Source organism: Sebastes fasciatus, chromosome 5 (assembly GCF_043250625.1).
Source record: "Sebastes fasciatus isolate fSebFas1 chromosome 5, fSebFas1.pri, whole genome shotgun sequence".
NCBI lineage: Eukaryota > Metazoa > Chordata > Actinopteri > Perciformes > Sebastidae > Sebastes > Sebastes fasciatus.
The window spans coordinates 379,802-395,237 of record NC_133799.1 but is presented as its reverse complement, the minus strand read 5'-3'; the positions used below and the strand labels follow the sequence as shown (position 1 = coordinate 395,237).

Below are 15,436 nucleotides of genomic sequence, written 5' to 3'. Positions count from 1 at the left end.
CTTTTTATCACTTTTTTTCAACATACTATACTATGACTTTTTTTCGACATACTATACTATGACTTTTTATCACTTTTTTCGACGTACTATACCATGACTTTTTCTGACATACTATACTATGACTTTTTATATCTTTTTTTCGACGTACTATACTATGACTTTTTCCGACATACTATACTATGACTTTTTTTCGACGTACTATACCATGACTTTTTCTGACATACTATACTATGACTTTTTATAACTTTTTTCCGACATACTATACTATGACTTTTTCCGACATACTATGACTTTTTATCATTTTTTTTCGAAATACTATACTATTACTTTTTTTCGACGTACTATACCATGACTTTTTCGACATACTATACTATCACTTTTTATAACTTTTTTTCGACGTACTATACTATGACTTTTTCCGACATACTATACTATGACTTTTTCTAACTTTTTTTCGACGTACTATACCATGACTTATACTATACCATGACTTTTTCCGACATACTATACTATGACTTTTTCTAACTTTTTTTCAACGTACTATACCATGACTTATACTATACCATGACTTTTTCCGACATACTATACTATGACCTTTTCTAACTTTTTTTCGACATACTATACTATGACTTTTTTTCGACATACTATACTATGACTTTTTATAACTTTTTTTCGACATACTATACTAGAACTTTTTTCGACATACTATACTATGACTTTTTTATAACTTTTTTTCGACATACTATACTATGACTTTTTTTCGACATACTATACTAGGACTTTTTAATAACTTTTTTTCGACATACTATACTATTACTTTTTTTCGACATACTATACTAGGACTTTTTTCGACATACTATACAATGACTTTTTTTCGACATACTATGCAATGACTTTTTTTCGACATACTATACTATGACTTTTTTCGACATACTATACTAGGACTTTTTTATAACTTTTTTTCGACATACTATACTATGACTTTTTTTCGACATACTATACTATAACTTTTTTTCGACATACTATACTATTACTTTTTTCGACATTCTATACTATGACTTTTTTTCGACATACTATACTATGACTTTTTATAATTTTTTCGACATACTATACTATTACTTTTTTCGACATTCTATACTAGAACTTTTTTTCGACATACTATACTATGACTTTTTATAATTTTTTTCGACATACTATACTGACTTTTTTTCGACATACTATACTATGACTTTTTTATGACTTTTTTTCAGCATACTATACTATGACTTTTTTATGACTTTTTTTCGACATACTATACTCTGACTTTTTTTCGACATACTATACTATGACTTTTTTTCGACATACTATACTATGACTTTTTTATGACTTTTTTTCGACATACTATACTATGACTTTTTTATGACATACTATACTATGACTGTTTATGACTTTTTTCGACATTCTATACTATGACTTTTTTTCGACATACTATACTATGACTTTTTATAACTTTTTTTCGACATACTATACTATGACTGTTTATGACTTTTTTTCGACATACTATACTATGACTGTTTATGACTTTTTTCGACATTCTATACTATGACTTTTTTTCGACATACTATACTATGACTTTTTATAACTTTTTTTCGACATACTATACTATGACTGTTTATGACTTTTTTTCGACATACTATACTATTACTTTTTTTCGACATACTATACTAGAACTTTTTTATAACTTTTTTTCGACATACTATACTATGACTTTTTATCACTTTTTTTCAACATACTATACTATGACTTTTTTTCGACATACTATACTATGACTTTTTATCACTTTTTTCGACGTACTATACCATGACTTTTTCTGACATACTATACTATGACTTTTTATAACTTTTTTTCGACGTACTATACTATGACTTTTTCCGACATACTATACTATGACTTTTTATAACTTTTTTTCGACGTACTATACCATGACTTTTTCTGACATACTATACTATGACTTTTTATAACTTTTTTCCGACATACTATACTATGACTTTTTCCGACATACTATGACTTTTTATCACTTTTTTTCGAAATACTATACTATTACTTTGTTTCGACGTACTATACCATGACTTTTTCGACATACTATACTATCACTTTTTATAACTTTTTTTCGACGTACTATACTATGACTTTTTCCGACATACTATACTATGACTTTTTATAACTTTTTTTCAACGTACTATACCATGACTTATACTATACCATGACTTTTTCCGACATACTATACTATGACTTTTTCTAACTTTTTTTCAACGTACTATACCATGACTTATACTATACCATGACTTTTTCCGACATACTATACTATGACCTTTTCTAACTTTTTTTCAACGTACTATACTATGACTTTTTCCGACATACTATACCATGACTTTTTCCGACATACTATACCATGACTTTTTCCGACATACTATACCATGACTTTTTCCGACATACTATACTATGACTTTTTATAACTTTTTTTCGACATACTATACTGACTTTTTATAACTTTTTTCCGACATACTATACTATGACTTTTTCCGACATACTATGACTTTTTATCACTTTTTTTCGACATACTATACTATTACTTTTTTTCGACATACTATACTATGACTTTTTTCGACATACTATGCAATGACTTTTTTTCGACATACTATACTAGAACTTTTTTATAACTTTTTTTCGACATACTATACTATGACTTTTTATGACTTTTTTCCGACATACTATACTATGACTTTTTATAACTTTTTTCCGACATACTATACTATGACTTTTTTCCGACATACTATACTATGACTTTTTTTCGACATACTATACTATGACTTTTTATAACTTTTTTCCGACATACTATACTATGACTTTTTCCGACATACTATGACTTTTTATCACTTTTTTTCGAAATACTATACTATTACTTTTTTTCGACATACTATACTATGACTTTTTTTCACTTTTTTCGACATTCTATACTATGACTTTTTTTCGACATACTATACTATGACTTTTTTTCGACATTCTATACTATGACTTTTTTTCGACATTCTATACTATGACTTTTTTTCGACATTCTATACTATGACTTTTTTTCGACATTCTATACTATGACTTTTTTCCGACATACTATACTATGACTTTTTATCACTTTTTTTCGAAATACTATACTATGACTTTTTATCAATTTTTTTCGACATACTATACTATGACTTTTTTTCGACATACTATACTATGACGTTTTATCACTTTTTTTCGACATACTATACTATTACTTTTTTTCGACATACTATACTATGACTTTTTTCGACATACTATGCAATGACTTTTTTTCGACATACTATACTAGAACTTTTTTATAACTTTTTTTCGACATAGTATACTATGACTTTTTATAACTTTTTTTCGACGTACTATACTATGACTTTTTCCGACATACTATACTATGACTTTTTATAACTTTTTTTCGACGTACTATACCATGACTTTTTCCGACATACTATACCATGACTTTTTCCGACATACTATACTATGACTTTTTTTCAACGTACTATACTATGACTTTTTTCGACATTCTATACTATGACTTTTTTTCGACATACTATACTATGACTTTTTTTCGACATTCTATACTATGACTTTTTTTCGACATTCTATACTATGACTTTTTTTCGACATTCTATACTATGACTTTTTTTCGACATTCTATACTATGACTTTTTTCCGACATACTATACTATGACTTTTTATCACTTTTTTTCGAAATACTATACTATGACTTTTTATCAATTTTTTTCGACATACTATACTATGACTTTTTTTCGACATACTATACTATTACTTTTTTTCGACATACTATACTATGACTTTTTTCAACATACTATGCAATGACTTTTTTTCGACATACTATACTAGAACTTTTTTATAACTTTTTTTCGACATAGTATACTATGACTTTTTATAACTTTTTTTCGACGTACTATACTATGACTTTTTCCGACATACTATACTATGACTTTTTATAACTTTTTTTCGACGTACTATACCATGACTTTTTCCGACATACTATACCATGACTTTTTCCGACATACTATACTATGACTTTTTTTCAACGTACTATACTATGACTTTTTCCGACATACTATACCATGACTTTTTCCGACATACTATACCATGACTTTTTCCGACATACTATACTATGACTTTTTATAACTTTTTTTCGACATACTATACTATGACTTTTTTTTTTTTTAAATCAAGATCTTTTTATTGTTTTTTTTTGCAGTATATAGCAAAGGTACAGCGCCATTCGGTAACCAAAAAAGAATGACAGGTATTAGTATACATTATTAGCAGCTGGCACCAATGCCAACAAATAAACAAGTCAAAACAAAGGATTTATACAAACAATAAAACAATCCCTCCCCAGTCACTGCCAGCACGCCATATGGGAAGCTAACTGTCACGCCAATGACTGAATGATTGAATACCGTGTGATGTAATCAAGCTGCACTTGGTAATCAAGTATTTACAGTGTCTGGAATGTATCTAAAAACGGGCCCCATGCTTTCAGGAATTTCCCATGTGAATATTGAAGCGAGTATCTGATTTTCTCAAGCTTTAAGCAAGACATGATGTCCGCCAACCATTGTGTGTGAGTGGGAAGGGCAGCGCCCTTCCACCTGAGCAGGATTGCTCGCCGAGCCAGAAGGGAAACAAAGGATAAGGTACGTCGTTTTTCTGCAGTTAATTGCGTCTCACTTCCGGTGACCCCGAACAGAGCAACCAGAGGGTTTGGTTCTAATTTGATGTTTAACACCTGAGATAAAGTTTGAAAGATCTCCGTCCAATAGTTTGTAAGACTAGGGCATGACCAGTACATGTGAATAAGGGAGGCTTCACTGCTTTTGCACTTGTCACAGTTGGGACTAATCTCAGGATACATGCGAGACAGTTTGGCTTTTGAGATATGAGCCCTATGCACCACTTTAAACTGAAGTAAGCAGTGACGAGCACATAGAGAGGATGAATTAACCTGCTTCAGTATGGAATTCCATGTATCCGGTGATAGAGAGAGGCCTAAGTCCTCCTCCCATGCTGCTCTGAGCTTGTCCATGGGGGCACGCTTCAAGTCTGATATCATGCCATAGAGAGTGGAGATAAGTCTTTTGTGTGATGGATTTAAAGAAAGGATCGTATTGACAATTGTCGTGTCTGTCGATGCAGAGGAGCTGGACAACTGAGAGAGCACAAAGCGCCTTGCTTGTAGATATCTAAAAAAGTTGGACTTAGGAAGACTGAATTTTTTGCTTAACTGCTCGAATGATGCCAAAGTATTATCTACAAATAAATCTTTCAAACGCACAATACCTTTCCTGTGCCATTCTTGGAAAACAGGGTCCTGAATAGATGGTTTGAAAAGATGATTTGACGCAATGGGGCTTAGAGTAGAGAAGCTGTCCAAGTCAAAGTATTTCCTGAATTGAGCCCATATTCTCAAAGAATGTTTAACTACCGGGTTCCCGATAGATTTCATTGAGGGGAGCGGAAGCGAGGATCCAAGCAATGCGAGAACAGACAGGTTATCGTTCGAGTGGAGTTCCATCGCTACCCAGTAAGGACAGTCGGGCTGATTGTAAAAGTAAGACCAAAACGCAAGACATCGCAAGTTAGCAGCCCAATAATAGAAACAGAAATTTGGAAGTGCCAGACCACCAGTAGCCTTGGTTTTTTGGAGATGAACCTTGTTAAGACGGGGACGCTTACCCTGCCATATATAGGCGGAAATAATTGAATCAAGTTGATTGAAAAAAGATCTGGGGATAAAAAGTGGTAGGGCCTGAAAGAGGTAGAGAAATTTGGGTAGGATGGTCATTTTGATGGAATTGATACGCCCCACGAGAGACATGGACAGAGGTGACCACTGTTTCAGTGTTTGTTTAATCTGGTTTAACAGAGCAATAAAATTCTCCTTAAACAAATCTTTGTACTTTTTAGTAATTGAGATGCCCAAATAGGAAAACTTATTTTTTTCAATTTTGAAAGGCAGGTTGGTGAGGTCTAAGGCTCGTGCTTCATCATTGATGGGAAAAAGCTCGCTTTTGTTGAGATTTAATTTGTATCCCGAAAATTGACCAAACTGATTGAGCAACGACAGAGCGGGGGGTAGTGAGGTACCCGGGTTTGAGACAAAGAGCAAGAGGTCATCAGCATAAAGTGAGACCCTATGCTCTGTGCTGCCCCTCCAAATACCAGATATGTCCCTGCAACTGCGGAAGGCTGTGGCAAGCGGTTCGATGGCCAAATCAAAAAGTATGGGGCTCAGAGGGCACCCTTGACGGGTTCCACGATGTAAGTTGAATGGTTTAGACTGCTGGGAGTTAGTACGAATTGAGGCTGAGGGATGCAAATATAGTAGCTTAATCCAAGAGGTAAATTTCGGGCCGAAACCAAATTTGTCCAGAACAGTAAATAAGTAGTTCCATTCAACACGGTCAAATGCTTTCTCCGCATCGAGAGACACAACACACTCAGGCACTTTCTCAGATGCAGAGTAGATGATATTGAATAGTCGTCGTATGTTAAAGTACGATTGTCTGCCCCTGACAAAGCCAGTTTGGTCTTCGGATATAATTGTAGGAATGACATTCTCCAGTCTACGGGCTAGGACCTTAGCCAAAATTTTTGCATCTGTGTTTAAGAGGGAGATAGGCCTGTAGGAGGCACATTCGGTTGGGTCTTTACCTTTTTTAGAAATGAGAGTGATACAAGCCTCGGTAAATGATTGAGGAAGGGAACCTTGCCTACAGGATTCAGATAGGACTGAACATAACTGTGGGGAAAGTAGCGAGGAGAACTTTTTAAAAAATTCTGCTGGGAAACCATCGGGACCCGGACTCTTACCTGACTGCATTGAGGAAATTGCTAAAGCTATTTCTGCCTGAGATATGGGCTCTTCCAGTCTCTTCCTGAAGTCCAAAGAAAGTTGGGGAATATTTAGACTGTGCAGGAAGTCAAGAATTACATTACAATCGGCCTGAGACTCTGAGGTGTAAAGCTGGGAATAAAAATCCCTGAATGTCTCATTAATTTGTGAATGATCTGAAGTTATGTGACCATTTGACATTCGGATTTTAGAGATATTTTGTTTTGCTTTAAAGCCTTTGAGTTGGTTGGCTAGCATTTTGTCAGATTTGTCTCCATATATGTAAAACCTGGCCGTGTTTTTTAAAAGCAAGTGTTCAGTTGAATGAGTTGTAAGCAGGTCAAATTTGGTTTTGAGTTCTAATCGTTTTTTATAAAGGTCTGGACTTTGAGTCTGAGCATATTGTTTGTCAATCTCTCCAATTTGGTGGGCCAGATCCAAGCGCTCTTTATAGGATTTTCTCTTCACTTGAGCGGTGTATGCTATGATCTGCCCCCTAAGATAAGCTTTAAGAGCATCCCATACAATTAGGCTAGAGGTTTCAGGGGATATATTAGTAGTAAGAAAAAAGGCTATCTCTTTCTCCATATGTTTCACAGAATTATCGTCAGACAGTAGGGTTGAGTTAAACCGCCAGTGCCTGCTCCTCTGTGGGAGGCCAGGGAGGGACATGGTCAAACCAATAGGAGCGTGGTCTGAAATGACAATACTCTGATAAGCGCAGGACTGAACCAGCGGGACTAGTTGGTTGTCGATAAAAAAATAATCAATCCTGGAGTATGTATGATGGACGTGCGAGAAGAACGAGTATTCCCTATCGTTTGGATGTAGAGAGCGCCACACCTCACAGACACCGTAGTCAGAGAGAAAGGCTTGAATGAAAGAGGCTGATTTACTTATTGTGCTGGGGTTAGTGGAAGATCGGTCTAAAACTGGGTCTAGCCAACAATTGAAATCACCACCAAGTATGAGAGAGTATGTGTTGAGGTCTGGCAGCAGAGAAAATAAATGTTCGAAAAAACCTACATCATCTGAGTTAGGGGCATACACGTTCACAAGCACTACCAGTGTGTCATATAATTTCCCAGATACAATAACATATCGACCGAACCTGTCAGCAATCACATTGTGTGGTTTAAAGGAAATACTTTGACTGATAAGGATTGAAACCCCTCTGGCTTTGGCTTGAAAAGCGGAGTGAAATTTCTGCCCCATCCAGCCTGACAGAAGGCGACCACTGTCTGAACTGAGAATATGGGTTTCTTGCAGGAAGGCTATTTCTGTTTTAAGTTGTTTGAGGTGTGAGAAAACCTTCTTTCTTTTAATGGGGTGGTTCAAACCCTTGACATTCCAGCTCTGTAGTATTAAGTGCCTATCCATGCAGCTTGACTAAAAAGGTTAGGACGTGAGCACAGTATTCAAGTGGTTGCTTTAAGATACAGCTGTAGCAGGTCAGTGGAGACCAGGAGTGACTAGTGTACAGTAATAGGTTTGTGTAAGTTACTAAGGTGTTACTGGCAGTGACATATCCCTACTTGTACTTGTGTGCCTCGTCCACTGAGCTGATCCACTTTCCGGGCTGGGTAGAGCAGAGCAGGCTTCTGTCCCAGTTGATAAAGTTCTGCCATCACGTCTCTGTATTCCCCCCGCTGGTTCACAACTTCAGGGCAGTAGTCCTCCAGAACACGGATGGGCTGGCCACGGAACTCAAGTTTACCTCTCCGCCGTGCCTCTCTGATGAGCAGATCCTTCGCCTGATACCGGTGCAGGCGGAGAATAACCGGGCGCGGTCGCTGTCCGGGGGCCGGTTTAGCAGCTAGGGAGCGGTAGGCCCGGTCCAGTTCTGGGAGGGATGGCAGTGTCTCGGTACCGAACACCTCGCGCAGCAAATTTGAGAAGAATTCAGTGGGGCGTCCGCTTTCAATGGACTCCGGGAGACCCAGGATCCGGATGTTCTGGCGCCTGCTTCGGCTCTCCAGGTCGGTGACCTTAGCCTTTAGCCTAGCATTATCCTCGCTCAGGGTGGTGCACACGTTCTCCAGATCCACGACTCTTTGGCTGAGGTCTTCTGCAGCTAGTTCCAAGGAGGAGACACGTTGGCCGTGGTCCTCCACTGTGAGCCGTGTTTGGTCTAGTTTGGAGTCCAGCTGGCTGAATGATGTTCTGAACTCGGTGTTGCTCGAGCAGCGTGGTGATAGCCTCCAGTGTTAAGCTAACGTTAGGCCCTTGGCTCCTCTCGAAGTCATTGTGAGAAATAAAAGGGTCGGTCAGGAGAGGAATTAGATACATAAAAAAAAGGTTTCGTTTTGGCGTGGAAGTTAGAGGGCTGGATGGTATAACAATGAAAAGTTTACCGGAGCACCGGCTAGTGCGTCTACTCCGTCTACTCCATCTGCCTATCGACCGGAAGTCTACTATGACTTTTTATCACTTTCTTTCGACATACTATATTATGACTTTTTTTTTGGGTTGTTGCTTTTGTAAAATTGTTAATACATCTGGCAAAGTTTCATAAGATGAACACACACCAACAAAAATATGAAAACATTTATTGATAACAAATAATCATTCCTCCACCAAACAATGTAGTACTTCGGCGACATTAAGCTAAATGGTTGCCGAGCAACACACAGAGGCAGCAACACGCAGAGGCAGCAACACACAGCAACACGCAGAGGCAGCAACACACAGCAACACGCAGAGGCAGCAACACGCAGAGGCAGCAACACGCAGAGGCAGCAATACACAGCAACACGCAGAGGCAGCAACACGCAGAGGCAGCAACACACAGCAACACGCAGAGGCAGCAACACGCAGAGGCAGCAACACACAGCAACACGCAGAGGCAGCAACACGCAGAGGCAGCAACACACAGCAACACGCAGAGGCAGCAACACGCAGAGGCAGCAACACGCAGAGGCAGCAATACACAGCAACACGCAGAGGCAGCAACACGCAGAGGCAGCAACACACAGCAACACGCAGAGGCAGCAACACGCAGAGGCAGCAACACACAGAGGCAGCAATACACAGCAACACGCAGAGGCAGCAACACGCAGAGGCAGCAACACACAGCAACACGCAGAGGCAGCAACACGCAGAGGCAGCAACACGCAGAGGCAGCAACACACAGAGGCAGCAACACGCAGCATAATATGTTGAAAAAAAGTCATAGTACAGTATGTCGAAAAAATGTATTAAAAAGTCAGTTTAGTATGTAGAAAAAAGTGATACTATAGCATGTCGGAAAAATGTATTAAAAAGTCATAGTATAGTATGTTGGTAAAAGAATGTAATTCATGGATTCCCGTCCCGTTGAATGATTCTCAGAGACGCCATTAATACGTTTAAATAGCTTTAAATATTCTTCGTCTTCTGTCTCTCAGATGACTCGGTGTACGAGTCTCCGGAGCCCTTCCTGACAGACGACACCACCGGCGGCTGCAGCCTCGCTCTGCCCAACCTCTCCTCGCTGTCGGCCATGTTGCTCGTCCTCCTCCTCATCCTCTTCCTCGCCTCCTCATAGCACCTCCTGCTCCTCCTCTTCCTCCTCCTGTTGGACAAAAGGAGAAAAAAACCTGAGACAGGAAACACATCCAGCGCCCTCCTCTCCTGCCCTCTGACCTTCAACCTGAACGCCACTCAGCAGCTCAGCCAATCAGAGGAGGCTGAGGTCACTGGTGGGAGGAGCCTGGAGCTGCACACCGAGACACCGCTGGGATCGGTTCTGTTCAGAGTCCGGTCCAGACTCCATCGACTCCCATCGACTCCCGTGTTACTTTAACACTCCCACCCTTGATACACATTTATTCTGCCAACATGAAGCCAGAGTCTCAGTTCAGACGCCAAAACTTCACTAAATACGGTTCCCTACAGAACCCCGTTTATCTAAATACGGTTCCCTACAGAACCCCGTTTATCTAAATACGGTTCCCTACAGAACCCCGTTTATCTAAATACGGTTCCCTACAGAACCCCGTTTATCTAAATACGGTTCTCTACAGAACCCCGTTTATCTAAATACGGTTCTCTAAAGAACCCCGTTTATGTAAATACGGTTCTCTACAGAACCCCGTTTATCTAAATACGGTTCTCTACAGAACCCCGTTTATCTAAATACGGTTCTCTACAGAACCCCGTTTATCTAAATACGGTTCTCTAAAGAACCCCGTTTATGTAAATACGGTTCTCTACAGAACCCCGTTTATGTAAATACGGTTCTCTACAGAACCCCGTTTATGTAAATACGGTTCTCTAAAGAACCCCGTTTATGTAAATACGGTTCTCTAAAGAACCCCGTTTATCTAAATACGGTTCTCTACAGAACCCCGTTTATCTAAATACGGTTCTCTAAAGAACCCCGTTTATCTAAATACGGTTCTCTACAGAACCCCGTTTATCTAAATACGGTTCTCTAAAGAACCCCGTTTATCTAAATACAGTTCTCTACAGAACCCCGTTTATCTAAATACGGTTCTCTAAAGAACCCCGTTTATCTAAATACGGTTCTCTACAGAACCCCGTTTATCTAAATACGGTTCTCTAAAGAACCCCGTTTATGTAAATACGGTTCTCTACAGAACCCTGTTCATCTAAATAAGGTTCTCTACAGAACCCTGTTTTATTTAACAAAGAAGCTGAACGTAGAGGGCCACACCGAGAGTTGAACATGTGTTAGCTGTTTGTGTTAGCATGTAACATGTAACGTGTTATAAATCAACCCGTCTGAGTATCACACTAATCAATCAGGGAGACGATCAGGTACAAACATTTAATATAATAGATTTAAAACATCTTTTCAGGTTCTACGTGAAGCGAAAGACAAATATTAGAAACCAAATATTGACCTGAAACATGGCGGTCAGTGGAGTCCAGCTTCAGTCTGTTTCTCTGTGGAGACATGAAACACATCAGGCTGATTATCATCTTCTTCATCATCATCATCATCATCATCATCATCATCATCATCATCATCATCATCATCAGCTCTCTGTTGGGCTGCAGCTGTTAGTTTAAACATCAGTCTGACGGTTTCAGTCACAGGAAGCAGCCACAGCAGGTTAACGTCTCTCTGAGCAGCACTCACATTACTAACTGGGTTACTTTCTACCAACTGAGCTCACATGTTCTGAGATATTACAACATCATTACAACATCATTACTCAGTAATATAATCTAATATATTCATGACGTTTAAATCTGGTTTGATTTAAATTAATAACTGTTGGTACGACACCTCACGACTGACAACCAGTAAAATACTGTTAGCTCTAACGTAGCTTCACAGACCAACAGGACCAGTTAACGTAGCTTCACAGACCAACATGACCAGTTAACATAGCTTCACAGACCAACAGGACCAGTTAACGTAGCTTCACAGACCAACAGGACCAGTTAACGTAGCTTCACAGACCAACAGGACCAGTTAACGTAGCTTCACAGACCAACAGGACCAGTTAACGTAGCTTCACAGACCAACAGGACCAGTTAACGTAGCTTCACAGACCAACAGGACCAGTTAACGTAGCTTCACAGACCAACAGGACCAGTTAACGTAGCTTCACAGACCAACAGGACCAGTTAACGTAGCTTCACAGACCAACAGGACCAGTTAACGTAGCTTCACAGACCAACAGGACCAGTTAACGTAGCTTCACAGACCAACAGGACCAGTTAACGTAGCTTCACAGACCAACAGGACCAGTTAACGTAACTTCACAGACCAACAGGACCAGTTAACGTAACTTCACAGACCAACAGGACCAGTTAACGTAACTTCACAGACCAACAGGACCAGTTAACGTAGCTTCACAGACCAACAGGACCAGTTAACGTAGCTTCACAGACCAACAGGACCAGTTAACGTAACTTCACAGACCAACAGGACCAGTTAACGTAGCTTGACATTAACTCTTCATAGTTGTGCCGTGGCTCATCTGGTGACTGTTATCGTCCTCAGAGTTGAATATAAAGTAATAATCAGATGAGACTCAGTGTGTTCTAATCCACGTACTTCTGTACTTACACTACTTTGAGTGCATAAGTGCGTTCACTGGGAAGTACGGGAAAATGCAGTGCACTCAAAGTACCCGGATGTTGTACTCTAACGGTCAGATGGTTGAGTGAGGAACGCTGGACACTTTCCACACTCAACTGTCGCCATCTTGGCTGCGTAGCGGAAGGGGCGGAGCCACGACCACGACCACTATTCAAACATGAAAATGGCGGCAGATGATGCGGGAGCTTTTGCGGTGCTGAACAACGTACCTTATAGATAGAAGTTAGAACGTTTCACATCTACTCATTTCATCATGTTCTGTGTATTCTGGATCAACAAAGCAGGCAGATATTTTGGCGGTAGTGGACCAGGTAGTGGACCAGGTAGTGGACCAGGTAGTGGACCAGGTAGTGGACCAGGTAGTGGACCATATACTGGACCAGGTAGTGGACCAGGTAGTGGACCATGTAGTGGACCAGGTAGTGGACCAGGTAGTGGACCAGGTAGTGAACCATGTAGTGGCGGGTAAAACCTGAAGGAGGCAGCAGCAACACAAAGGAGGCCAGCTGCCATAAAACCCCGAAGAAGAAGAAGAAGATGTTTTGGCGGGTAGCGAGCCGCGGTCAAATATTGCTGATCGTCATTTCCGGTCAGTGCGCCGCAGAGTATTCCATTTGAGACGATCCTACCCCGCTGAAATACACGCACTACTCAAGTAAGTACAGAGTGCGCACAGTGCACTACATTGAAGTGTACTTCAGGAAGTACGTGGACTGGAATACACTGTCTGTCTCCTTCCTGGTGTCTCTCGCCGCCTCCAGCAGCAGACGGACGTTTATTTCTGTAAATCTGCCAAAGACTTGAACTTTTCTCTTAAAGGGAGGAGTCCTACAGCAGCTACAGGGGTCGCTGTTGGTCCCGCTCCTCTATGCCAGGGGAGGAGTCCTACAGCAGCTACAGGGGTCGCTGTTGGTCCCGCTCCTCTATGCCAGGGGTAGGAGTCCTACAGGGGTCGCCGGTGGCCCCGCCCCTCTATGCCGGGGGTAGGAGTCCTACAGGGGTCGCCGGTGGCCCCGACCCTCTATGCTGGGGGTAGGAGTCCTACAGGGGTCGCCGGTGGCCCCGACCCTCTATGCCGGGGGTAGGAGTCCTACAGGGGTCGCCGGTGGCCCCGCCCCTCTATGCCGGGGGAGGAGTCCTACAGGGGTCGCCGCTGGCCCCGCCCCCTTTACGCCAGGGGAGGAGTCCTACAGGGGTCGCCGGTGGCCCCGCCCCTCTATGCCGGGGGAGGAGTCCTACAGGGGTCGCCGCTGGCCCCGCCCCCTTTACGCCAGGGGAGGAGTCCTACAGGGGTCGCCGGTGGCCCCGCCCCTCTATGCCGGGGGAGGAGTCCTACAGGGGTCGCCGCTGGCCCCGCCCCCTTTACGCCAGGGGAGGAGTCCTACAGCAGCTACAGGGGTCGCTGTTGGTCCCGCTCCTCTATGCCAGGCGGAGGAGTCCTACAGGGGTCGCCGGTGGCCCCGCCCCTTTATGCCGGGGGGAGGAGTCAAGCCGATATTTAGTTTTTTTTCTAAATCGTGTCGTTTTGTCAAAAAAACAAAAACGAATGTTAAACGCAAAACAAAAATGAACCAATAATAAATAGCCTTGTTCGCCGTGGTGCTGACGGACCGACCGACGGACCGACGGACCGACGGACCGACCGACCGACCGACCGACCGACCGACCGACCGACCGGTTCAACACCGAGTGGCCGAGGAGACTTTTCTGTTCTGTTCTCTTCATCTCTTCATCCCATCCCTCCATCTCCACTGATGGAGGACGAGTGTGTCCTTGTGTGTGGACGAGCAGGGGCATGCTGGGAAATGCAGTATATATATATGTGTGTGTGTGTGTAAGGAATGCACTGTGATGGAGGACGGAAGGAAAATAACTTTATTTCTTCGTTGGTACAAAAACTTTTTTTTATGTTTTGTGACTTTTTTTGTTTAAAAAAACAAAACACAGAAGAAAATTCCTATGAGATGAATTCATGAAGGAATCAGTCCGATGTTTATTGTTGTCGTTGTTGTTTCTCTCCTTCGTTCCTGCTTGCATCACAATGCATTCTGGTCCTTGTAGTCCTGTGCGTTCTGGTTGTGTTGATGAAGAAAGGGACGGTTGGTTTCCGTGACGATGGAATCTGTTTAAAAGAAGATGGAGGGAAGAACTACAGAACGCGGTTCTGGTGGTGGTTTAGTGAGGAGGAGTGAGACCTCCCTGCGGTCTCTGGTTTACAGTGAAGACGTGTTTTTCTACATCGAACTGTCGACGTATTCTATTCTATTCTATTCTATTCTATTTCTCTGAAAGAAGATGAAAATCTGTTTTTGTATATTTTCTTATTGGATGCTTCTAAAGTCCTGTTAATTGATCTGATTGGCTAAAGAGCTAACGAGGGGTCAGAGGTCATCGGGCCTCTTCAGGACTTTTTGTTTTTCCTGCGCTGCATGAGA

The 15,436-nt window shown here is 41.2% G+C and overlaps 1 protein-coding gene across 7 annotated transcripts in view; it reads left to right on the top strand.

Annotated features, from left to right (window-relative positions):
* efna2b (ephrin-A2b) overlaps positions 1 to 14,614 on the top strand; it is a 124,529-nt gene extending 109,915 nt beyond the window's left edge. The window contains exons 4-7 of one of the 7 annotated variants that reach the window (XM_074634471.1): positions 10,330 to 11,512; positions 11,545 to 14,233; positions 14,281 to 14,330; positions 14,436 to 14,614. In XM_074634471.1, coding sequence (XP_074490572.1) covers positions 10,330 to 10,469 — 140 coding nt within the window. In that variant the 3' untranslated portion in view covers positions 10,470 to 11,512; positions 11,545 to 14,233; positions 14,281 to 14,330; positions 14,436 to 14,614. Of the gene's footprint in view, positions 1 to 10,329; positions 14,234 to 14,280; positions 14,380 to 14,435 lie in introns of all 7 variants that reach the window. The other 6 variants (XM_074634472.1, XM_074634470.1, XM_074634469.1 and 3 more) reach the window with 6 other exon arrangements.
* Positions 14,615 to 15,436: the final 822 nt, after the last annotated feature.